Source organism: Amblyomma mixtum, chromosome 8, assembly GCF_055824585.1.
Source record: "Amblyomma mixtum isolate Tamu chromosome 8, ASM5582458v1, whole genome shotgun sequence".
In the NCBI taxonomy this organism is placed as follows: domain Eukaryota; kingdom Metazoa; phylum Arthropoda; class Arachnida; order Ixodida; family Ixodidae; genus Amblyomma; species Amblyomma mixtum.
The window spans coordinates 141,251,305-141,275,263 of NC_143019.1; the positions used below are offsets into that span (position 1 = coordinate 141,251,305).

At 52.0% G+C, this 23,959-nt stretch overlaps 1 protein-coding gene across 1 annotated transcript in view; it reads left to right on the forward strand.

The window, feature by feature from the left end:
* LOC149334654 (galactosylceramide sulfotransferase-like) overlaps positions 1-23,959 on the forward strand; it is a 123,622-nt gene that overhangs the window by 94,889 nt on the left and 4,774 nt on the right. Inside the window, exon 4 of the mRNA XM_089555277.1 lies at positions 2,808-3,056. Coding sequence (XP_089411403.1) covers positions 2,808-3,056 — 249 coding nt within the window. The remainder of the gene's footprint in view (positions 1-2,807; positions 3,057-23,959) is intronic.

Sequence of the window (23,959 nt, forward strand, 5' to 3'; positions counted from 1 at the left end):
TTTCGACATCTACGCCGTAAGCCGAGGAGGGGGAAGTGGGCGAGGGTGAGGGAGGGGAGGGAGGAGAGGAAGCAACCCCTGCCCAGCTGCTCACCTGAGTGTGTTGTTGCTGCGTCGGGGCCCGGGCTCCGGCAGCGCCACTTGGTTTGAGGCCGGGAAAGTGCTTGGCGTAGTCTCCGCTAGGGGGCGGTGGCGGTGCCTGCTTTTTCTTCTTGTTTTTCTTCTTTCTCTTCTTCTCTCCCGTTGTCTTCTGTCCGGGAGATGAGGAAGCCGCGTTGACGTTTTCCTCGCGCGAGCCGGTGGCGTTATTGCCATGTACCGCGCCGCCATTGGCTCCGCCGGTGGTGGGATCTTGTCTGTTTCCAGACTCTGGCTTTTCGAATCCTCCATGTCGAGGGGGCTTGACACCGGCAAGGTGAAGTCGACGGAATTTTGCCGTGCAATCTTTCGAGCCTGTGGGGTGGGCTAGTCCACAGATTGCACATGTCGGGTTGCACTCGTGTGGCGCAGGGCCATCCTGCGTCACAGTCACATTTTGGCCGCAAAGGCCACACTTAGACGAATTCGGCGTGGGGCAAGTGTCCGTGCGGTGTCCCACAGTACCACACTTTATACAGGCGGGCACAATTCGCTTGTATTCTCGGACGGGGGTAAGTTCCCCGTTGTAGTGGACGTACCGCGGGACCACCTTTCCCACAAAGGTGATCACCGCGATGGATGATTTTCCAAGGCGGCGAATGCTTGCAATCTGCCCGCCTCTCCAGACAATTTGGGCGGTGAGCGTTTCGCTGGTTTCTTCGTCGGTAATGCCTCCGATGACGTCACGGCATACGTCTCCAGTTTGATTCAAATGCCCGTGTACGGGCAGGGTGCCTTTGCTTGTGGTCAAGCTGATTTCGCCGATCAGGCGATCGGCGAGGTGCGGATTCCGTACTCCTACAACGAGAAGATTCTGCTCCCAGGCGGGGACGATGTTGAGAATGTTCTCAGCAGCAGAGATGCCGAGGTGTGCGTTTAGAGCTTTGCCCAACTCACCACGTCGGAAGGTATTCCGTAGGTCGGCGGTGACCCTGGGCTTGAGGATGACCACGTAATCTTCAGGATGCATCTGTGGCATAGGACGGGGCTTCCACAGACGCGACTGAGCTTGTTTTCTAAGTGATGAGGCAGGCCCGTGCGTGAGGCCTTGCTGCGTAGCTTGGGAGGCCGGCGATGTGGCAGCTTGCTTGTTGGAGACGGCTCTGCCGCGCCGGTTGACGAGTTGGAAGAGCTCCTCGTGCTCGAAGCGCGCAGGTTCCGCAGGAGCTTCAGGTTGGGTAGCCGAAACAGTCGTCCAGGCCATTTCGGAAGGGTCGTAGCCCCTTAGAGGGGCTTGAGAAGCCATCTTGAGATGTAGCGAGGGTGTCACCGCCGCGGGAGCGACGCAGCCGTTAGGCGCAGCGTCCACTCCTCGCGGCAAAGTGGAAATCGCCCCCAGCAATGCGAAAATTGGACCCACCTGGTGAAATTTGGTGGCTCCAGAGTCCTGGTGATGTTAGGAATCCGCTCGCTCAAATTTTAAGAGAGGCAGAATTGATGCGCCCCAAGAATTAGCGACACGGAGACGGTGCGGTGATGGTGTTGGCGAGGATGGTGATGAGTCGACTTACCACCTCCCTACGGGCCCGGAGCTGCACATCCTTGTGGTTTTCTGGGACAACTGGAAATGTTTTTTTGAGATGACGCCCTAAACGCTACCGCATTAAAATGCTGCACGCGGTGTCTGTTTATTCAGCATTTTGATTGTCGTCTCAAAATAACTGGTCCGTTTTCCTGTAATGAACTTACCTGATTCATTGGGAGGCCACGTGACCTTTGACGTCATCATGATCTGCCCCCTTGGCATCTTGAAACAGGCCCACCAGATTGTGAGCAACCTGGCCACCATGGCAGACGGGAATTAAATTGATGATTGCTGGAGAGAGGTCGCGTGCACTTGTGGCGCCATCACAATGTGCCCATGGTGGCAGGGGGTGACCTGAACCCGGTAGTAACCCCGTAGAAAATCCGCGGACGCTTAAGTGTTTGGTGTTTGCTCACGGGCAGAATTTCTAAAGGGCCACCAAAATATTGAAAGTAGGCCCGCTCCAGGAAATTAATTTAAGTGGTTTAGCGGGTCCGATTGGTACAATTCTATATGATGTATCCAATGAGAGGTTCTCGAACATTCTAGAAACTTACTAGTTATGCACACTGAGGGGGGTCAATGGAACCGGTTGAAAATGAGGTTTTGGCGGGAAATTCGCAAAGAGATTAAGTGCCCACTGTGGATATCATAGCAGGCAACCTAAATGCTATCGAATTTTCATTTCAAGAACCGGGTTGATAAAAAGGTCCCATGTTTCATTCTGTCAAAGAAACAGAACACAAAAATTTTGATTGGTTTAGGATTACTGGGGCTTAACGTCCCGAAGCAACTCAGGCTATGTGGGACGACGTTGCGAAGGTCTTCGGAAATTTCGACCGCCTGGGGTTCCTTAACGTGCACTGACATCGCACAGCACACGGGCCTCTAGAATTTCGCCTCCATCGAAATTCAGCCGCCGCGGCCGGGATCGAACCTGCGTCTTTCGGGTCAGCAGCCGAGCGCCGCAACCACTGAGCCACCGCCGCGGGCCGAAACAAAACAAATTTCAGCTGAACAGAAGCTGCAATTAAGCTGCTAACCTTTTCCGATTTCAGCCTGCATTTTAGTTTCAGCGCTGCAGTGTGACGGTTTCATTACCGGTGACCACCTAGAAATCTGGTGTTGGTGTGCGTTTGCGCAGAGCAGCTACCGGCGATCCCTCAGCCTCCCCCTGGCGGCCCAGCTACGCGCACTGAACGCGGCGGACGTGCAGCTGTACGAGCACTTTGCGCGCCGCTTCGAGCAGCGCGTCGAGGAGTTCGGCCGGCAGCGCATGGCCCAGGAGCTGCGGCTGCTGGAAGAGCGAACCCAGTTCTGGTACGGTCGGTGCGTGCTGGGTGAGACGAGCAAGATGACGCCCACTCGGCGCAAGTTCTGGATCAGCTCCAAGGTCTGGTATTTTTTACCTCCATACCTCTGTGTGTTGCCCCAAAAACTTTTACGTGATCATAGCTATATTCAGTTCAAAGCAAGATCAAAGCACAGATCAAAGCAATATTTTTATCTGCGCAGGAGACGCATGGGTTAAACTACTGAGCCAACTCCTGGTGCTATTAATCTGTATTATGTTGTACTACCATCGTGCATAATAGGTCATTTTCCATTACTTATATACACTGTATTGCCTTTCACATTATCAATTTTTGTTTGGCGAAATATTTTTGTTTACTGATAAACTTAATGCAGTAATTAAGCGATTGTTTTTGTATTGTTACTGTTCAAATAAGTTATTTTACTTTTCCTTCAACAGAGAGATTAGAGTGTAACTTAAGACGGTGTGTATCTTCCTGTATTCTGTATTTATGTGTTATACTTGGGTCTGCGTATGATGTATAATCGTGTACACTTGTGCTGCCTCTGCTGTCAGGGGGGCATAGCCTAGTCAGGCCCCATCCGGGCCTTTTGCTATTGCTTTCTGAGCCAATTTGTAGTAAATTGTCTCAAATAAAGAAGAAGGAAAAGAAAAAAAGCTTCAGCGCCGATATACCCACAGCGCGCGCCAGCGACCCTCGACACAAGAAAACGGAGTTTCGCTCAGCTATCGCCCCTGAGGCGCTTGTACGTTGACGAAGGCATGAAAAGGACCGCACGGACTTTTGTGCTGTTAGGTAGCGTGCCCTGGTATCACTGAACCTTGTACCAGTTGGCTATGCAAAGAAAGTAGACAATTCAAGGGTTTTGTCATTATGCTCTTCGACACGAAAGTAGACGACACTGTTGCCGCTTGCAAAGCGCTCGCGTTTGAAACCGGAAAAAAAAATTGGCTGTGGCTTAGCTAAGGTTAAGCCTAGATATCTCGAAGCGAAAAGCTCTCGCTGGTTTTCAGCGAACTCTCAAGCTACCACTTCTGGATCGGTGTTTCTGCGCGGCACGACGGCTGCTTCTTCTTCCCCTTCCATGACGAGTGTCTGCGCCTGTGAGTGTGTGAGTGAGTGAGTGAGTGAGTGAGTGAGTGAGTGAGTGAGTGAGTGAGTGAGTCAGTGAGTGCGTGAATGATTTGAAGTGGAAAAGGGGGAGAGCACGGGCCTGTCTACTGGTGGCGGGCCACCACGCCCATTGCCAGTGTGTCGATAGTAATAGGGGGGAGGGGGAGAGAAGAGAAGATGGAAAAGGAGCGCGCCGCCGCATAGTGTTTCATTTGACAGTCGCCGTCCTCATTAGGCCTGCAAACGGCCGTGGAGACAAGTCTCCTCTAGGAAGTACAGGAGGAGCTGGAAGGATTTGATGGACTGGTATCCTCCAGGGAAAAGCATATCTTGCTGCGAGGAGCAGGGTAGACCCAGGAGGCAGAAACCTGCCGCTAATTTGTTTCTGTGCGCAGTGAAGGCAGAGCACTCACAAAGAAGGTGCTCCACGGACTCCATCGAGTTGTTGCAGTATCTGCAGGCTGGGGAAGGGGTGAGGCCCAGGTGGTGAAGTCTGGAGCCCGTGCTGGCACTGCCCACACGCAGTTTCAGAAGGAGCCTCTTCGCCGCTGAGACCAGAAGGGAGTGGCCGTGGCGGGTGCCCCTCAGCGACCCTGGGGTCAGGGTGGTCAAGGAGCAGGTGGCGGTCGGTGATTGACCTGGCCAGGTCCAGGGGACACAGGGCCGTTGAGAGTGGAGTGTGTGTGCTTCCTTTGCCAGGGTATCCGCTGCCTCGTTGCCTGGTATTCCAGCGTGGCCTGGGTCCCAGCAGAGGTGTATGGTGGTCCCTCTATGGACGATGGCATGCAGCCTGGCTGCTAGCCTCTTCACGATGGGGGAGCCCCTGGAGGGCCTCTGGAGTAGTTGAAGGGCCGTTCTGGAGTCTGACCAGACTGCCGCTCCACAGACTTCAGGTCTGTCCACCAGGATATTGGCAGCCAGGTGTATGGCTGCCAGTTCCGCTGTTGTGGAAGAAGCCACCAAAGGCAGCCTGGACTTTCTGCTGCAGTCGAGGGAGGGGGCAGTGCACGCTGCTGCGGTAGACGGGCAGGACCCAGGCACGACAGAGCCGTCTATGCAGAGGTGGACTGTTCCGGCAGGCTGGTCGTGCTGGAGTGCGGCCACTTCTTGACGGAGGCCAGCTGCTGGGGTGTTGCTTTTGGTACGGGATCCAGGAAGGGAGAGCTGTACCTTGTAAAGGTGGCCCTGGTCCGGGCGGGGGGGGGGGAGGGGTACTGCCTCAGGCTGTCCCCCTACGAGTTGATCGAAGGCCCCGGCTATCTCACCCATGCGGGAGTGCGGCCTGGTGAGAAAGCGGTCAAGGCGGGGGCGGCTATCTGTGGCGTTATGGAGGCGCTCGACATGACGGAGGGCCGTGCGTCTAGAGGGGAACAGCATGGTCCAGAAGCCCGCCTCTACCAGGGTGGCAGCCACGGGGGAAGTGCGGGGGAGTCCGAGGCGGAAGGTGGCCCGCTGCTTCCTCTCAATAGCTAGGTACTGGGCCTCCGTGAGCTGTACCAGTGGGAGGGCTTAGAGGAATTGGGAGACGGCCATGCCTGAGAACAGGCAGAGAGCCAGCTGGGTGGTGATGACCAGGAGTGACCGGATGGCTCCATGAACCCTCCAGGCCTGCCTGAGGTAGTGCTGCACTACACAGCGCCAGGTGAGCCGGCTGTCGATCCTGAGGCCAAGGTACTTTGCCTCCGTCCTCCATGGAAGTGGGTGGCCCTCCATGGAGAGGAAGGTGGTGCCGGGGCGGGCGCCCACCATCTTGTTGAAGAGCATGGCCTCTGTCTTTGTTGGGGAAAGGCTCAGGCCTGCTGTTCCAAGGAAGGTGGCAAGAATGTTGATTGCCCGCTGGACGTTGCGTATGGTCTGGACCCTTTGTCGTCGGGGGCCTTGGCACCAGATGGCGATATCGTCCGCGTATATGGCTACGCGGACGGGCAGCCGGAGATCCTGTGGGAGTAGCCTGGACAGAAGGGCCATGACTGCGTTGAAGAGTAGGGGGCTGAGTACGCTCCCCTGGGGAACTCCTTGGTAGATGTGCCGTGGTGTGCTGGCGGCGGTGCCCAGGCGGACCAGGGCCTGACGATCGGACAGGAAGCCCTTGATGTACTGCAGCAGGTAGCCGCTGACGCCCATGGTGGTGAGGGCATCACGGATAGCCCCGTGGAGGATGTGGTCGAAGGCGCCTTTGATGTCAAGGAGGGCCAGACAATGTGTTTCTTGTGCCTTGCATCCTCCAGTGGGGGGACCAGGTCCCCGATGGCGTCAGCGATACAACGATGGCGCCGGAAGCCTCACTGCTGCTCCGGGAAGAAGCTGGTTAGATGGCCGATCCACTCTAGACGGCCGAGGGCCATGGCTTCCATGACCTTGCCGCGGGACAGAAGTCAAGGCCACTGGTCGGTAAGAGGAAAGTGCTGTTGGAGGCTTGCCTGGCTTGAGTACAGGGACGACCAAGGCTGTCCTCCAGGCAACTGGGAACTGACCAGTCTGCCAGTCTGAGTTGAATGTGGTCAGGAGGTTGCCCTGGAGTTGATTGTCCAAGTTCCGGAGCATTTGGTGATACCGTCGATGGCCGGGTCTGTGTGTCGCCTTGAACGCTGGAGGACGGCGGAGAGCTCCCTCATTGTCAATGGGGAGCTGTAGATAGCAGATATGTTGTCCACCTGAGTGGGAGGGGTCTGTATTGCTCCTAGTGGAAGAGGACCAGGTGTGCGGGGAGGTGCATCTTCTGAGGTGAAGAAGACGTTTGCGAGGCGCTCCGCCAGGTCCTGAGAGCTGATTCCCTCAGCCACTGCTATTGCTAGGTGTGGGTTAAGCTGGATGCGGGGGCAAAGAGTGACCGGAAGAGGCGCCATGCCATTGCCGATCTGCGGGTGGCCACGAGAGATGCGCAGATCCCCTCCCATGACTCGGCGCGACGGCGGTTGTGATGCGTCTGCAGTTTGCGTCCAGGCGGTTGTAGGAGGTCCAATCGTCAGGCCGTTCTGTCCGCAGGGCTCTTCTCTCCGCCTGGCGCCTTTGGCTCGGAGTTGCAGGAGCTTGATGTCAGAGACAGGTTGATATGATGGGACCTCGCAGGTGATGGAGGCTGCGGTGGTGCACCTTTCCACGTGGGCCAGGACGTCTCCCTGGAGTGGGAGGCTGTGGAGCAGCTGCCGGAACCGGTCCCAATGAACAACCCCGCAGATTCGCCCGTTCACCGTCCTCCCAGGTTTGGGGGCAAGTGCGATGGGGTAGTGGTCCGAACTCCACGTGTCCGCTGAGGGCGTCCAGTCATAGACACACCGCTGCGCCACGATGCTGAGGTCTATGCATGAGCGGACACCACCCTTCCGGACAAGCGTGGGAATCGCAGTGTTCAATACATGAAGAGATGTACCGCGCAGAGCGGCGATCAGGTCTCGGCCACGGTGATCTTCTCTGCGGGAGCCCCAGCGCGGTTGGGCCGCGTTGAAGTCCCCGAACAGCAGACAGTCGCCGCCTATAAGGCTAACTAGCTGTGGCGAGGATTGAAGATCCCATGGGATTACGGGACGCACATAAACACTTGCGACTGCCGTGTCAACCCCCCCTAGCCTGACTCTAACACAGACACACTCCATGGGAGCCACTACCCCATCACTCACTGGGATTTCTGCCTGGGGGAGGGCCAAGCGGACGAACAGGACCACTCTGGATTTTCCAGGTGGATGGAGGTGGTCATGGCAGGGGTCCGCCATGCAGGTGTTCAGGAGGCATGAGGCCCTGCTGTAGTATCCTACATAGCCCAGAAGCCGAGTCTCGTCTGGACGGTGGTAGGCCTCCTGCAGGGCCAGGACATCTGGGGGTAGGGGATCCACCTCCAGGCGGCTGATGAGCTCCGCTCTTCGTGGGCGCAGGGCACGACAGTTCCACTGGAGGACCCGTGGACGAGGGGTCGCCTGTGGTGGGCTAGCCATGTTGTTTGGTCTGATGCGGTCCCTGCCCCACGCTTGGTGATGGCTGGGTAGCTGCTGGGAGGAGCAGTGTCAGGGCTTGGAGGGTTACAGCCAGGGTCGCCGTGAGCTGCTCCAGTTGTCCTCCCAGGGTGGGAGGTATTGCAGCCCTCTGGGGATGAGAAGAGCCTTGGTCGGTGGACACCTGCACAGGCTGAAGTGCCTGTGGTGATGACTTTGCAACCTGTGCATAGGTGCGCTCCTGGGTACAGAGGTTGTCCGAGAGACAGGTTCAGTGGCGGCTGCCACCGCTGCTGCTACACGCCTTTCTTCCTGCCAGCGAGGGCAGGTGGGGGTGTCTGCGGGATGGCCTCCACCGCAGTTCGTGCACCGTGGTGATTTGCCATCACAGGTGCTGGTCTCATGGTGGCGGCCACAGCGGCAACAGCGCGTTGGTTGGGTTCAGCTGGCTGTCACGTGATCTAAGCGGCTGCAACGACTACATTGGATGGGGCGTGGGAGGGCTGGCCGCAGTGGCATCCTGAGCTTGAAGAGCGCCACGTGAGGTGGTGGCTGTGGCGCTCTGAAGCGTAGTTGCAGGGTGTTGCCCTGGCCACGCCTGATACCCAAGATGGGAACTGATGCGTCCAGGACTGCTAGGAGCTCGGCATTCTCCAGGTCAGCAGGGACGCCATGTACGAAGTCTGTAGAGGTCCCCTTGTACGCAGCGGGTCTCGTTCATGCAGCCATGCCAGCCAGGGTGTGGAGGGCTAGGAGAGCTGCCATGGCCTCAGGGATGACAGCACCCACGGCCTGATGTTCCGCGAGGGATTGACCCTCAAGAAGGCGACGCCATCTGTGGAGGACAGCTCTGCAGCAATGCTGAACTTGTTGCACCTTCGGAAGGAGGTGCCCTTATTACATGGACGAAAGAGCACGGTCCCCACCAAGTTGTCCACTGTCTCTGGTGGGAGGGGGGGGGGGCGCGGCCGATGCCCGCGCCTGCGGGGCTCCTTAATGATCCACCCCTCCTCCTCCTGTGCTGAAGGAGAGGAGTTCTCCACATCTGGGCGGCTGCTCGGAGCCTTGTCCAAGGCTCCTGGGTTGCTCTCCGTGGTTCCAAGGAGGCTGGTGTCCTGAGGGGTGGACGAGGATGAGGCGGGATGCCCTGGGAGGGACGCTGAAGATGCTAGAGGCGGTAAGGTGGTGGGTGGCTCATCCAACGGCTGCGAAGTCGCTTGCAGAGGCTCGCCAAGTGCAGGCTGGCTGAGTGCCAGAGACCCCTCTGATGAGGGCTCCTTTCTACCCTTGGTCTTCTTCCGATGAGGCAGAGCAGGCGGTTTTGGAGCGTTGAGGAACTCGGCTGCCCTTGAACGTAGCCGGGTGAGGGCAGGGGAGAATTCGGGCTCCTTGGGCGGTGGGGAGGTGCTGCGGGGCCTGGTGACCATCAAGGGAGAAGCAGCTTCCAAAAGCCGCTGTTTCCGCTTGTGTGCTGTAAGCAGGAACTGGACACTATCCTCAAGGTGCCTCAGAAACATTTGCGGGTCGCAGCCCATGCTCGAGTTGCGTCTGGAGGTTGAGCGGGTGGCCTCCATGGCTGTAGGTGCAGCGCGGGCACGCTGAAAGCAGCGGGCGGGCGCCCGGCAGCAGGCGCATCCTGCTGCTCTGGAGGCTGGTTTTGGACTGGCGAGCAGGGACGAGGAAAAATTTTCCGGGGGGGGCGGGGCTTCAGCGAGCAACACGCGGACCGCAGGGAAGCGCCGACGCGCCAGCCAATGGCGGCGCGCGAAGGTAGAGGGACGCACTCTCCCTGAGATGGGCGAGGAGGGTCGCTGCCGCGGCGAAGTGGCTCGGACTAGAGTTACCGTCGGACGGGCGAAGCGCGGCCGGTGGATCGAGCAGCCGAAAGCGCGCCTGCTCACTTCAGCAGCCCAGAACGCCAGAGAACCAGAACCAGGCAAGCGCGCCTTATATACCCCTCCTTTCAAATGCGCACTGCGCACACCTGCGGCGAAAGGTTAAACGGTGCCGAAGAGGAGAAGCGGCGGCGCACATGCGCAGTAGAGCTCGGCGGCAGCGAAAGGTCAGGCGGCGGAGTCAGCGGCGGCGACGGCGGCCACCTGCGCCGTGCGTGATGACGCTCGATTTCGCGCATGCGAAGAAGTGGCAATTCAGGCCTCCGGCTCACGCGAAGCGCGGTGTTGACAAGTCTAGTGCAGCTTTTCGCTTCAAAAGTTAGCACACTAATACAAAAGACAGCGCCGCTGACAATGCATGAAAGCACTAAGTAGGAGCCATGCATGACGATGTTGTACCACGAGTCACTGCTCACTTTTACTGAAACCATGTGCGCTTCGCGTCGAAAAGCGCAGCCACCATGTGGGAAAATCATTTCCCGCTTGTATTTTTTTCATTATGACACCTCTCGAGTCCCTGTTGATAGAGACAACGACATACACCCTTAATCGTAACGAGGGCATACACCCTTAATCGTAACGAGGGCAATGTTAACGCGATTTACGCGCAATCCTTACGGCGATTACTGCAGCTTTTAAAGACAAACCCTGTTGGTGTGATTCCATGGTGAAGAAGGCCCCCGTTCCGGGCGCCGAAACGTTAATTTCAATTTTCATTTTACTGGTCGGCGTCTCTGTTTTATGAAATGTATCCCCCGGCCAGACGGGATTCCGTCACACTCTCCACTTCAGAAAACGCAAATATACGTTAATGACACCTAGATTCCAGTGCCGGATACGCTTCGTGTATGGGGGTTACAAATTAATAAGCGGGGTAGCAATGTCATGGCCTTGCAAAAAATGAAGTCCACCTGCGAATAAATTAGCAGGATGTTGGGCAAGATATCCGATAAGCACGGTGGACTGCTCGAAAAAGAAACCGTTCGCCTGGTTCAGGCGTTCATCGTCAGTCGTGTGGTGTACACGGTGCCCTACCCCAAGCTGAGGAGGAGCGACCGCGGGAACCTTGAAGCAATGATTCGGCAGGCGGCTAAAAAGGCACTACCACTCGCTGCCAAATCGTCTACGGAGCGCCTACTCAAGCTTGGTAAGTACAACTCGGCGGAGGAGCTCTTTGTGGCCCACAGAACAAGCCAAATTGCCAGGCCTTCCGTGACCAGCGCCTGCAGACGAGTCCTACGGGACCCGAGTCTCGCACTGCTCCCCACCACCGAACGCCGAGTCGACAACCCGGAGGCATCTAACGATACTTTGAAAGTTAAGACGCACCCCAGAAATATGAATTGGGAGTATAACCAGGGGAGGCATGAAGACGAGGAGAAATTTGTTCAAAATCGCTACTGGAATAAGACAGCCATATACTACGTGGATGCCAGTGGCATAGCCAGAAACTTTGTTCAGGAAACTTTGTTACTCCCAGCAACGTAACGTAACCCACATCGTCCACAAATTAAATGTAGACGATAGCACCCTGATCCAAAGCTTAAAAGACAGTTATCTCACAACCACAGCTATAACCTCAACACTCTAATGCTCAGGCCGTCCGAACCGCGTGCTCGACGCAGACATATCGACGTGTGAAGTGAGAGCCGCCATGGACAAGCTGCGCACCACGTCGGCGCCAGGCGCAGACAAAATCACCAACAAAACTTTATGAAACCTGGACGAAATTTCGGTCCAAGTCGTAACCAAACTTTAGGAAAACCAGTACAAAGAGGGCACCCTCCCACAGAATGGACCCACGCTAAGGTCACCTTAATTCCAAAACCAGGTGACCAACTTCAACTAGCGAAGCTCCATCCCATCTCGCTCACCTCGTTTCTAGGAAAACTTTTCCAACATATTATCCTCGACCCGCCGCTGTGGCTCAGTGGTTACGGCGCTCGGCTGCTGACCCGAAAGACGCGGGTTCGATCCCGGCCGCGGCGGCCGAATTTCGATGCAGGCGAAATTCTAGAGGCCCGTGTGCTGTGCGATGTCAGTGCACGTTAAAGAACCCCAGGTGGTCGAAATATCTGGAGCCCTTCACTACGGCGTCCCTCAAAGTCTGAGTTGCTTCGGGGCGTTGAACTCCAATAAACCAAACCATATTATCCTCGGCCGTCTCTAAACCAACGTACAAGAACAAGACCTCTTCCCCCATAGAATGATTGGATACAGAAGCAACCTGCCTTTGCAGGACACGATGTTTCAAATCTCGGAAGAAATTCTACACCCGAGACACGGCAAGCGCGCGATAGCACTGCTAGCCCTAGACCTCACGAAAGCGCTTGACAACGTCCAGCACAAAGCCATACTAAACGTCCTGTCTACTAGCACACACCCGTATATAACTACCTTTCTCAATAACAGGACGCAGAGAAGAGGTTTTTGTCCGCAGAATCCACCGCCGCCCCCTTTTCCCCAGGAAACGGGGGCACACCGCAACACTGGGTTTTATCTCAACTACTCTTCATCACCCTCTTACTCATGGCTCGAAAATTAGAGCGGATTCCATATCTATCCCACTCCTTCTACGCAGACATCACCCCGTGGACGATCACGGGAAATGTCGGCTGAATGGAGGAAACCCTCCATGCGGGAGCGGACGCGGTTGCGGAGTGCGCGACGTGTATAAGCCTCGCATGCTCGCCGTCCAAATCCGAAATCCTGCTGCTCCACCTGACCGCGGACCGTCACAAGAAGGAACCCCTCTATACAAGTGCTGGTCGACTGCCTCCCAGTAGTGGAGGGCCAGAAACTCCGCATCCTGGGAGTGATTGAAAACAGAGGCCTCAATACAGAGACCGTATGCAAACTCAAGGTGATGACGCATCAAACCATCAGGCTAATCAATATAATAGCAAACAAGCACCGAGGCATGCGAGAACTCGACCTTAGGCGTTTACATCATGCATTCGTGATTACCAGAATGGTATACTCACTCCGTATCTTCACCTCACAAAGAATGAGAGCAAAGAGTAAACGCGCTAATAAGACAGGCGAACAAACCGGCCCTAAATCTCCCACACGGCTCCTGAACCAACTGACCCCCACGCTTGGGGGTACGTAACAGCCTACAAGTGACAGATTAAACTGCGAGAGAAGAGTATGTGACAGATTTGATGTTTGGTTACTGTCACTACAAAAAATAACCTGAAAAGATTGCCTCAAAATGGCCCGGCAAGTACACAGTTCTTGGAACGCAACATCATGGGTCTTTGGTGGTTAAAAACCCTGCTTAGCCATAGCACTGCACTGTGAACAATGACGGAACAGGTCCGACAGAGCAATGTATGGGGCATACCTGACGATTAGGGGGCTTAGATGATTGTGGGGTGGGAGGGGGGGGGGGGGGGGCGCACATTCTTCTATTGTGCGTGCGCCTATGACGTCTAAGTAACAATAGTCTTCGATAGTGTCCAGTTACCAATATTTGGTCTTCCTTGACAATGACGTTCCGTGACTCTACATGGACACATTGGAGTCAAGTGGCGACTAAGAATACTTTTCGCGGCATGGAAACTGGAGCGTGTTTTTCAAACGATCGAGTGATTACCTCACGGAAAGGGAAATGGCTGGAGTGGGCCCCAAGTAGAGGATTTCCCCGCGTAATAACGATGCTAAGGGGAGTTGCCATTATCAATCCATTTACAAAACCTCCTAAACTTACTATGTGTCACCGACCATTTACAAACCTCCTAAACTTACTATGTGTCACTGCGGACATGTCTGCTGTGTAGCACGTTTTCTGCATTGCACATAATCCCTGTTTGAAGGAGGTTTTACAAACCAGCGCGGTGCTTTGAGGCCAGTGCGTGCGGAGACCACGTGTGCATCTGCATGGTAATGGGCGGTGGGGGCTTACATTGTTCCACATTGTTCTCCAACGTCGTTCGCGGAAGAACGCGTATGCAGCTAACTTGTAAGACATTTTGTAGTGCACGCCCCTCTGAAACGATTGGACTTTACTGGGAAAAGCGCTATCCAGAAGTTCATAGAAAAAATCGTAGTATCCGGTTCAAAGGACACCTGATGCTCTCCAGATCTCAGTGCGGGTAGGATTGCTGAAATAGGTGCGTGCAAGCAGAAGTCACTTATCCCCTTACTGAAGACACGAAAAATAAAAAAAAATCGCACTTCACAACCCTATTTCGATTTCACTCGCCAGTGCCAAAGATTAGGCCCCACAAATCAGAACCACGCCTTGCAGCGGAAGCTTGTATGCAGTTCAATAAAACTTCAATAAAACTTTCCGAAGTTTTCCCAGTTCAGTAATTTTCACCAGTTCAATGAAACTTTCCCAGCAGTTGTATGCAGTTGTAGACTTGCCAGTTAGGCCCCTAGCAGCTGAAATTGCCGGATACGGAGTTCTGCTTACATGCGCTGACGGGAGCCTTTCATGACCACGCACACAAAAAAAAAAATTGGGGGGGGGGGGGACTCGTGGGAGAGTGTCGGGGAGATCAATTTTCAGCACTTTCCTGTTCTACGAGCACAGGGCAGAAAGCTGAGCTAGTTGGTATACATTCATTGTGAAAAATCCAGACGCTAACAAACAATGACACAGAGGGGATACAGCGCTTCCAGGGGACCAGCACAGTCCAGTGTCGAACATGCCGGCGCCCTTCGACCTGTTCATGAAAAGCTTCTGGCCCCCCTTCCGGCCGCCGTCCCGAGTTTTCTGTTCTCATCTGGTCACATTTGCGGCTGTGGCGTCCGTCGGAGGATTTTTAAGCATGAAATGCTTTTAGCTCCCGTTGTCGGCAGTGTGGTGACGTCACGCCGAGACCGAGAGCCAACATCCGGGCACTGAATTCCACTCATCCGGGCTCTGAATTCCACACATTCGGGAGCTGAAACGAGAGCATCCGGGCACCATACGAGATTTAACGAGACTCTCTAAGCCCTCCTAAAGTACCGGCATACAAGCGCTGGTAGCTTCGCGCCGAACGGGTGGTGGCGTTCCTCCCTTCCTTTACGGTGCGGTTCTGGTGTCCACCGAGGTATCAGAGAATTACATACATACATACATACATCTTTATTAACTCTAACAAGGTTACATCAGTAACAGAGGAGAGAGGACGCAAGGCAAAAAGCTGCGTTGGTGCAGCTTGAGGGCCACCCTGCGCCCTCTGCCGGCGGTATCGCCTGGCAGCTAATCACAACAGCAGTGGAAGAGCGCACTCACAAGCACAAAAGAAAATACAGCCACAAAATATATACATTAACATTTGCATGACGTTATGCCTCTGTTATCACTCGACATTATTGGACAAAAGAAACTGCTCAAAATTTTTATGTACAGGAAACGCATTTATAATCAACCGAGATACAAATCAAGTAGAAAGAAGATACACAAAGCTATATATATATATATATGTTCTAATCATGATGTCAAAATGATGCACATTCAAACAAAGGAACACATTCAAACACATTCAAACAAAGGAATAAGTGTTATTAATTTATGCCGCGAAGTCTTTTCAAGTATGATGTTGTTCTTGTGCAGAATATTGAGGTAGTGTGGTAGACTATATGTCACTGACTGCTTACCGTATATAGTGCGGCAGAAAGGTACGGACCATGACATTTTGTTTCGTGTGTTATAAGATGGAATCGAACGAATGAGGTTGAAACTTGATAAGAGGAGATCATTCTTAGTTGAAACAGCATTTTTATACATAGAGATTAACTTGAATGGGAATAACTCTGAGAGTTTCATAATACTGAACCTTGCAAAGTAGGAAGCCGTATGAGTACACCATGGCACATTAGCTATTAATCTAATTGCTCGTTTTTGCGCCCTTAGAATTTTCATTTGGTTTTGCTTGGTTGTTGTCCCCCAGACCATAAGACAATAAGTTATATGTGGCAATATAAATGCATTGTAAATTAATAATTTAACTCTAGGCGGAAGTGTGTGCCTCAGGCGGCATAGGATGCCATTAATCTTGTTTATTTTAGCGCAGATATTCTCAGTATGTTTATCCCAATTAAGTGATTCGGTCCAAACAACACCAAGACATTTCACAGCTGGCACGACATCAATTTTTTTGTTTTCTAATCAAAGGTCAAAATTTGCACGCACCATTCTGTTTTTAGCTCGGAATATTATTGCCTTGGTCTTCGTGATGTTTACCCTTAGGTAGTGCTTAAAGGACCACTGACGCAGGAATTCTAAGAACTTATTGCCGTGTTCTAGCAGGTCTCTTTCTGTGTTACCTGAGGAAAGCATTGTGAGGTCCTCTGCATACGCTATTATGTTGACAGGAAGGGGAGCAGAAAATATATCATTAATGTAAATATTAAATCATAGGGGGCCCAGAATGCTGCCTTGTGGTACACCAGAGAGGATAGCTTGCGAGGTTGATAGAGTGTTATTAAGGGAGACCATTTGTTTACGATATTTCAGATATGATTCAATTAAAGATAAGCTGTTACCTCTAATTTCATAGTTATTGAGTTTATGTACCAGTAAAGCACGATTAAGCAGGTCAAATGCTTTGGAAAAATCAACAAATATTCCTAGTACAAGGAGCTTTTCCTCAAACGCATTTATTATTATTTCTTTTTGCTTAATTAGTGCCGTTTCCGTGGACCTTTGTTTTCTGAAACCAAACTGACTCTGATAAAACTGAATGTTTGACTAGAAAAGTATTTATTCTCACATAAATAATATTTTCCAGACCTTTGGATAATATCGGAAGAATGGAAATAGGCCTGTAGTTAGCCATATCTGAGGTAGCACCGCCTTTGTGAATGACAGCCACTTTTGCTACCTGCATTTCTTTTGGAAACACGCCAGATTCTATGGCTAGATTATAGATATGCATTAGCATTGGAGCTAGTATGTCAACTGCAAATTTGAAGGATCTGAAAGCCATCTTTATCTTCAGCTCTGCTATTTGTTAGATTCCTAAACACTGTCACTATTTCACCTTCATCAGGGGGATACATGAACAGGGATTCCGGAATACATGGTGTATTATACGCGTAACCCACAGGTGTGTCGGAGGGACAGCATAACGTTTTGGTTATGTTAACAAAGCAATTATTAAATTCTTTACACAGTTCCTCCCCACCTATTGGTATACCATCTTTCATTATTGTCGTAATAGTTGTTTTTGAGGTGCGATTTAGTAATTTGTTCAGTTGGTCCCACTGGTTGTGAACACTTTTATTGGACCCCACCGAAAACGCATTACTAAAATAGCTTAGCTTAGCAGTTCGCAATTCTCTATTCAGCTGGTTTCGGTATTTCTTATATTTCTCAAGCTTGGAAGGCTCCCGTGATTTCATGAATTGCGCAAACATTTTTTCTTTGGTCCTTATTTTGCGCAGCAGTTCTTGCGTAACCCACGGCTTCTTTGGATTGCGTTTGCGCGGACGGACTAGTGGGAAAAATTTATCATAGGCAGTTTTAACTTTGAACAAAAATGCATCATACGCCTCATTGACGTCTTTTAAAGACAGCACATCGTCCCAACTAGTGTCATATAACATCGAGCGAAAACTGTCAAGTGTGGTGATATCAACGCGTCGAAAATGTGGAGAGGGTGCTGCGGGAACTTGATAAGGGCGTTCGGCTGGGACGAAGGCAAAAACAGGGAGATGGTCACTTAAGTCGGATAGTACTGTGCCAGCTTTTGTTTCGCATTTTTCGGTGTTCGTGATTACAATATCGAAACAGGAAGATGTGGAGCACGTGATGCGTGTAGGTACTTCGATAAGATTTAAAAAGCCATATGCATCTAGTAGGCTTATGAATTCTTGTTGTGCTGCTGAATGACATCGCGTATCAACATTCAAATCACCCGATAAAAATAATACTTGCTGGTTTGTTGTTACGTAATGAAACAGGCTTTCGAGAACGTCTAGGCACCCTCTCAAGTTTCCATCAGGAGGACGGTACAGAACGGCAAATACACCATTCCCACCTTCAACTGTCAGGATTTCAATATCTGCGGTAGAAACTGTGAATTGTTTGTTTTCTTTTGCAGGTTGTGTGTTCAATATCTGCAACGACACACCGCCACCCCGGCGCCCAGGTCTATTAAGAACAAAATGTGTATAGTTACTTAGAACTAAATAGTTTGCGTCATCCTGATGCCAGGTCTCGGTGAACATAATTACACCAAAAGAAATTTTAAAAACAGATAACAAGGCTTCTATTTCTTCAGCTTTGTTATTTATCGAACGGCAGTTCAAGTGAAAAAGTTTTAAGGCGTTTGTGCTAGCTAGCTTATTTAACTGTTCTGGAGCAAGCAAGTGATAAGAATCCATGATAAAAGATAACTTCCTAGGTCATCTTTGCCACGTCACTGCTATTAGTTATCTTTAGCAGCGTGCTGTTCTCAGATTTCCGTGCGTAGATCTGGCCTCCGCGCACCCAGACAAACTTCCAGTGTGACTCACGCTTCTTACTGACAGCAAGCCCCAGCAAGCGCTTGCGATCTGGGCACAAGTGCTCGTTCACGTACACAGAGTCCGTCTCCTGGAAACCAAGGTCTGTACACGACAGCCTCGTTTTTCGCGCCTTTTCAAGAAAAGCGTCTCGCTTCCTTCGATGCACAAATTGTGCGACTATGTACTTTTCTGTTTTGCTTCCATGAACAGCTACCCTATGACATACGTCAATGTCGGAAGGCGAAACACTTTCGCCCACTTTTTCACCAAGTTCTCCCAAAATTTCAAGCAAGTTTTCATCTGTGCTCACAGCTATCCCTTTGATTTCTACATTTGCATTCCGCGAATACTGTTCACAGTGTACCAGCCGTGCTTCACACAATTTGATCTGGGAAGCAAGAGAATCACAGCGATCTCTTAGAATTGCGTTTTGTTCGCGCAATTCCTTATTCTCCTCGACTGTGCTCTTGAGGTCATCCTTCATCTCGTCATATTTCTCACTAATGAATGATATGTTGGTTTTTATTTCTCTGAGCTCATTGCGAACATCCCGTTCAAGGGATTCCCTGAAAGCCTTAAATTCAGCCCTGCTTTCTTTCTTCATTTCATCTAGTGCTAGCGCTAGTTCCTTGCTGATTTTGGACATGATACTGCGAGGCAAGCTGCAGCAAAAATCACAATGGTAGCAGTTTACAAATGGCAGCAGCGGCGTGGCAGTTTGCAATCTACAGAAATATGTAAAGCAAAATGACCAACCTGCAGCAAAAGCAAAGAGTTGGGTTAGCCTCTGTGTCGGTCGCGCTGCTCACGCCACTGCCGCCATGTGAAGAGCAGTCCACGTCGCCCCCGAGCTTTTGTAGCCGAAGCCCACCGACGTCACAGCGCCTGGTCCAATCGGCGGCGCGCAGATATCTTCAGGTACGGTGCTACGCTTCGGCTTCTTCCAGAAAGATATGAGCGTCTGTCTGCACGTGGACGGTACCGGCGTGGCTGCAGCAAAAGCAAAGAGTTGGGTTAGCCTCTGTGTCGGTCGCGCTGCTCACGCCACTGCCGCCATGTGAAGAGCAGTCCACGTCGCCCCCGAGCTTTTGTAGCCGAAGCCCACCGACGTCACAGCGTCTGGTCCAATCGGCGGCGCGCAGATATCTTCAGGTACGATGCTACGCTTCGGCTTCTTCCAGAAAGATATGGGCGTCTGTCCGCACGTGGACGGTACCGGCGTGGCTGCAGCAAAAGCAAAGAGTTGGGTTAGCCTCTGTGTCGGTCGCGCTGCTCACGCCACTGCCGCCATGTGAAGAGCAGTCCACGTCGCCCCCGAGCTTTTGTAGCCGAAGCCCACCGACGTCACAGCGCCTGGTCCAATCGGCGGCGCGCAGATATCTTCAGGTACGATGCTACGCTTCGGCTTCTTCCAGAAAGATATGGGCGTCTGTCTCCACGTGGACGGTACCGGCGTGGCTGCAGCAAAAGCAAAGAGTTGGGTTAGCCTCTGTGTCGGTCGCGCTGCTCACGCCAGTGCCGCCATGTGAAGAGCAGTCCACGTCGCCCCCGAGCTTTTGTAGCCGAAGCCCACCGACGTCACAGCGCCTGGTCCAATCGACGGCGCGCATATATCTTCAGGTACGATGCTACGCTTCGGCTTCTTCCACAAAAATATGGGCGTCTGTCTGCACGTGGACGGTACCGGCGTGGCTGCAGCAAAAGCAAAGAGTTGGGTTAGCCTCTGTGTCGGTCGCGCTGCTCACGCCACTGCCGCCATGTGTCGGGTTCAAAGGGCAAGACATCGTGCCGAACGGGCGGTGGCGTTCCGTGGACTGGATGCGCTACAACACGCTGTCGCGTTCCACTCCTAAAGGCCGCGTTCCACTCCTTAAGCGTCAATAATTAGCAGTTAATTAGTATTTAGTCATTAATCAATAAATACTCACTAATTAGTATTTTGTAATTACTTCGTCATCAATTATGTGTAACGTAATCCAGTGGTGACGTCACCAGTGTCACATAGGCGCAGTGGTGCGGAATACACTTTCGCCTACTCACTTTAGACAGTTTCGAACGCGCTGCATACACATTCTTTTCAGGCCTGCGTCTCGTCGTGTCTCTTGTGTGGTGTGTTGAACACTAGACCCATTTCAAGATTTTGACTAGTACCATCTACAACCAATGTGTTATGCCCGTAAACATTTCATGCTTACTCTACTCTCGGCTACGGAAGAGGCAGATATTTTTTCTTCGCTGCCTTCTCGGTATTCACAGTTTGAACAGCTGCACTCGCTTGAACGATAATTTTAGGCGAAGCAACAACTGTCGCCCAAGCTTGATTCTTATTAAATTTCATTCGCTTGTACTGCTTTTCTTTTGTAGTTTCTTCTTGTTGCGATATGGTGATCATGCTCAGAGACATTCAGTTCATATCCCTTTCCCGAGCACATAAAAATTAAGTTCGAACTATACGTGCAACCAATCAAAATTTATGCGGCCAATTGGGTTGCCACCTGATATCCACAGCCGAAAATCGCCGGAATGCTTCCATTTGAGTTTCCCTCCTAATCTTGGAGAATGAAATTGCGTTGATGATGATTATTGAAGGATGCTTGAAGTCTTGCAGATTCGTGTTGCTCAATCACGTTGCTAACGGCCAAAAAGAAATATAGAAGCAACAAGAAAACTTTACATTGGGCTGGCTCATAGTTTTATGTGACGAAGCGAGCCCTCGGTCCCTCCGAAAAGCTGGTTTTAAACTCTCTGTCCCGCCCTCGGTGGGGACAGTAACCAATCAGGTAACTCCACAAACATCCACCCAATAAATCATTGGCCAAATGACCTGGTCCAGTTCTTGAGTAATGATAATTAACACCATTGTCAAGTCACCCCGGGTCTTGAATAATTAAGTAGAAAGTGCAGATTTTTTTTATGCCAGCATGTTCCCAAAGCCCAATTCTCAGTACTTATGCACGCATAGTCACATGAAAACTTTTCCTATAAAAATACCCTACATACTACTGCTCCTATAGGAAAAAAATCGAGAGATTTATAGCGCTCCTCAACGTCTATGGAATCGTTCGCGACAAATAGAATCATTCTATTTCAATTCGTACCAAATTTATGAAGGGTTGAGTCATGCCAATCGAAGAAAATGTGGTAGATCACAAAACAAACCTCCAAGTTTTTTCCCTCGTTTCGCTTTGGTCAATGAAATGCGGCACTGAAATCAACGGAACCTCTGGTCCCTTTTCTTCGTAGTGATGCTACCATTGTGGTGCTCCGTTGTCGGAGACCCGCACAGTTCGCAACGTGCCAGGAACATCAGAAACCCCATTACCTCAAAACTTTTGACGACCACAGAACTAAAACCGTAATTTTATGAATTTCTACTTAATATTTTGCTGTTATCTTTCGTCACCAAAACGAAGACCCAGGGCTAGGAAATTATATAATTTCTGGAATCAAAACTTTTCAACAAATCGACCAGTTTAAGAAGGGGAGAAGTCAACCTGGCTGGTGCCTGATCTGACCGCTAAAAACAGCGGTTACGCGAGACAGATGAAATCGGGACACGATCGACGCTGTCCCCAGTTTTCGCACTGCGCGACACGTGTCAACAGGCGGTGAGCGCATGTCGACTCTGCCGAAGAAGCGCCAGTGCTTCTTTCACTACTGTCCGGAGGTAAAATCATTCTGGCTAGTGAAGAGTGTCAAAAGTTTATTGTCTATTCAATGCCTATGGTAGAAATCAACGGCAGCAACGCCTTCTAGCCATAATACAATACACTGTGGCGAAATACGCCGTAGATGGCCAACGCGAGCCCGTGTGCTTCGAGGAATACTAAGTTGAAAGTATCAAACATTGCTATGAATCACAGAAACTCAAAACGTGCCCACAAGCCTTGAAAACAGGCGCTGCACCACCTCAACTCGACGCCGCTCCCTGGCCTCTTGCCTACCGCGAGCCCGCTAGCGACTGCAACGTCACCTCGCTTGTTTGCAAACATGGAGGAGGTCTATAGAACGATTGTATGGTGTGCCCCAAGGGTTTTAATGTGGCAAAGAGGGAGAATGAAGCGGAGCAGCTGGTGGGACCGGTGCCGGGCGCAGGGCAGGCTGACTGGGTGGTAACGCCACAGGCCGAGGCCGCAAAGCCACGGCAGCGTACGTCAAGGGCGCCGCCACAGGAGAGGATTCGCTAGAATGTGCCGCGGCGCCAGCGTACACCCGGCCAAATCTTTAACTGTATCGGGTGTTGCATCGCAAATACACCTTCTAAAAGGCTCTTTTCGGCTTCAGTTCTTTTTTGCTCTAGTTTCTCCTATTTACAGTAACTGTCGTGGTGCAGCGTACTTACGGCGCAATAAGGTTACCACCTGCGGGTAGGATCAGTGGGCCATGCCAAGTTGTTATTTTCCTGAGTCGTACAGCGAGTGTACCGCTCATGACAGAGTAGTCAGATCCCGTGTCGACCAAGGCAGTAACCGTTTGACCGTCGACAGTAACTTCAAGGTCACTTGTTCGCATTCTCGTATTGTACGTTGCCTTCGGTGTACAATCTCGGCTTTTTCGAGCAGTGAGGCGGCGGTGGGCGTACTCCGACGTTACTCCTCTGGGCGGTGGTAAAAGCTTCGAGTCTGGTCGCGTCGTCGTCGTCGTCGTCGGTGTTGTCGTCGTAGTTGAGGCATGGTCTTGTGTTTTCGTCGATGGAGGATCTTTGTTCTTTTGCTGATCAGCAACCTCACCTCCAGAGGCTGCTTTATTCAGTTTAACCTTCGTGGACTGGGGGAGCGTACGGAGTACGGGCGGGCTGGGGCGAGAGGGCGGCGGTCTAACGCAGCTGGCTGAGGGCGATAGGGGCTTGGGTCCCGTCGTCGTGGTGCAGGACGGCGCACTGCTGCGGCGTAAGTCATGGCTGGGGGCTGCAGAGGCTGCGTGGTTGTCGACGCCACACCCACGGCATGTTGAACCTCGTCCCGGATGACGTCACTGAGCGATGTAAGCTGCGGCTTCGTTCCCGTTGGCAGCAATGGTCGGACCTCTTCTCGCCCAACTTGCCGTATAACCTCCCGCACGTTATCGTAGTTAGCTGTGTCCAGGCAGCTTCCTGACAAAAAGCGTTGCTGGCAGTCATACTGGCGGGTTCGGGCATCAAGAGTTTTTTCCATCGTGGATGCATCTTCTACGAATTCCGCGACGGTTTTCGGTGGGTTGTGGACGAGGCCGGCAAAGAGTTGTTCTTTAACTCCTCGCATAAGCAACTTCACCTTCTCTTCTTCCTTCATGCTCGCGTCCGCACGCCGGAAGAGACGCTTCATTTCTTCAGTGTACACAGCAACGGTCTCGTTTTGGTGTTGTATGCGAGACTGTAGCAGCTGTTGGGCTCTCTCCTTTCTGACGACGTTCGTGAAATTCTTGAGAAGCCGCTCCTTGAAGGTTTCCCAGTTCGCAAGGCTGGCTTCCTCATTCTCAGACCAGATTCTTTCTGGTCCCTCCAGAGCAAAGAAGACGTACCTGAATATCATGGCATCGTCCCAGTTGTTAAAGGCAGCCTCACGGTCGAACTGTTCCAGCCATTTTTCGGGATCTGCGCCAGGCGAAGCGTCGAAGGTT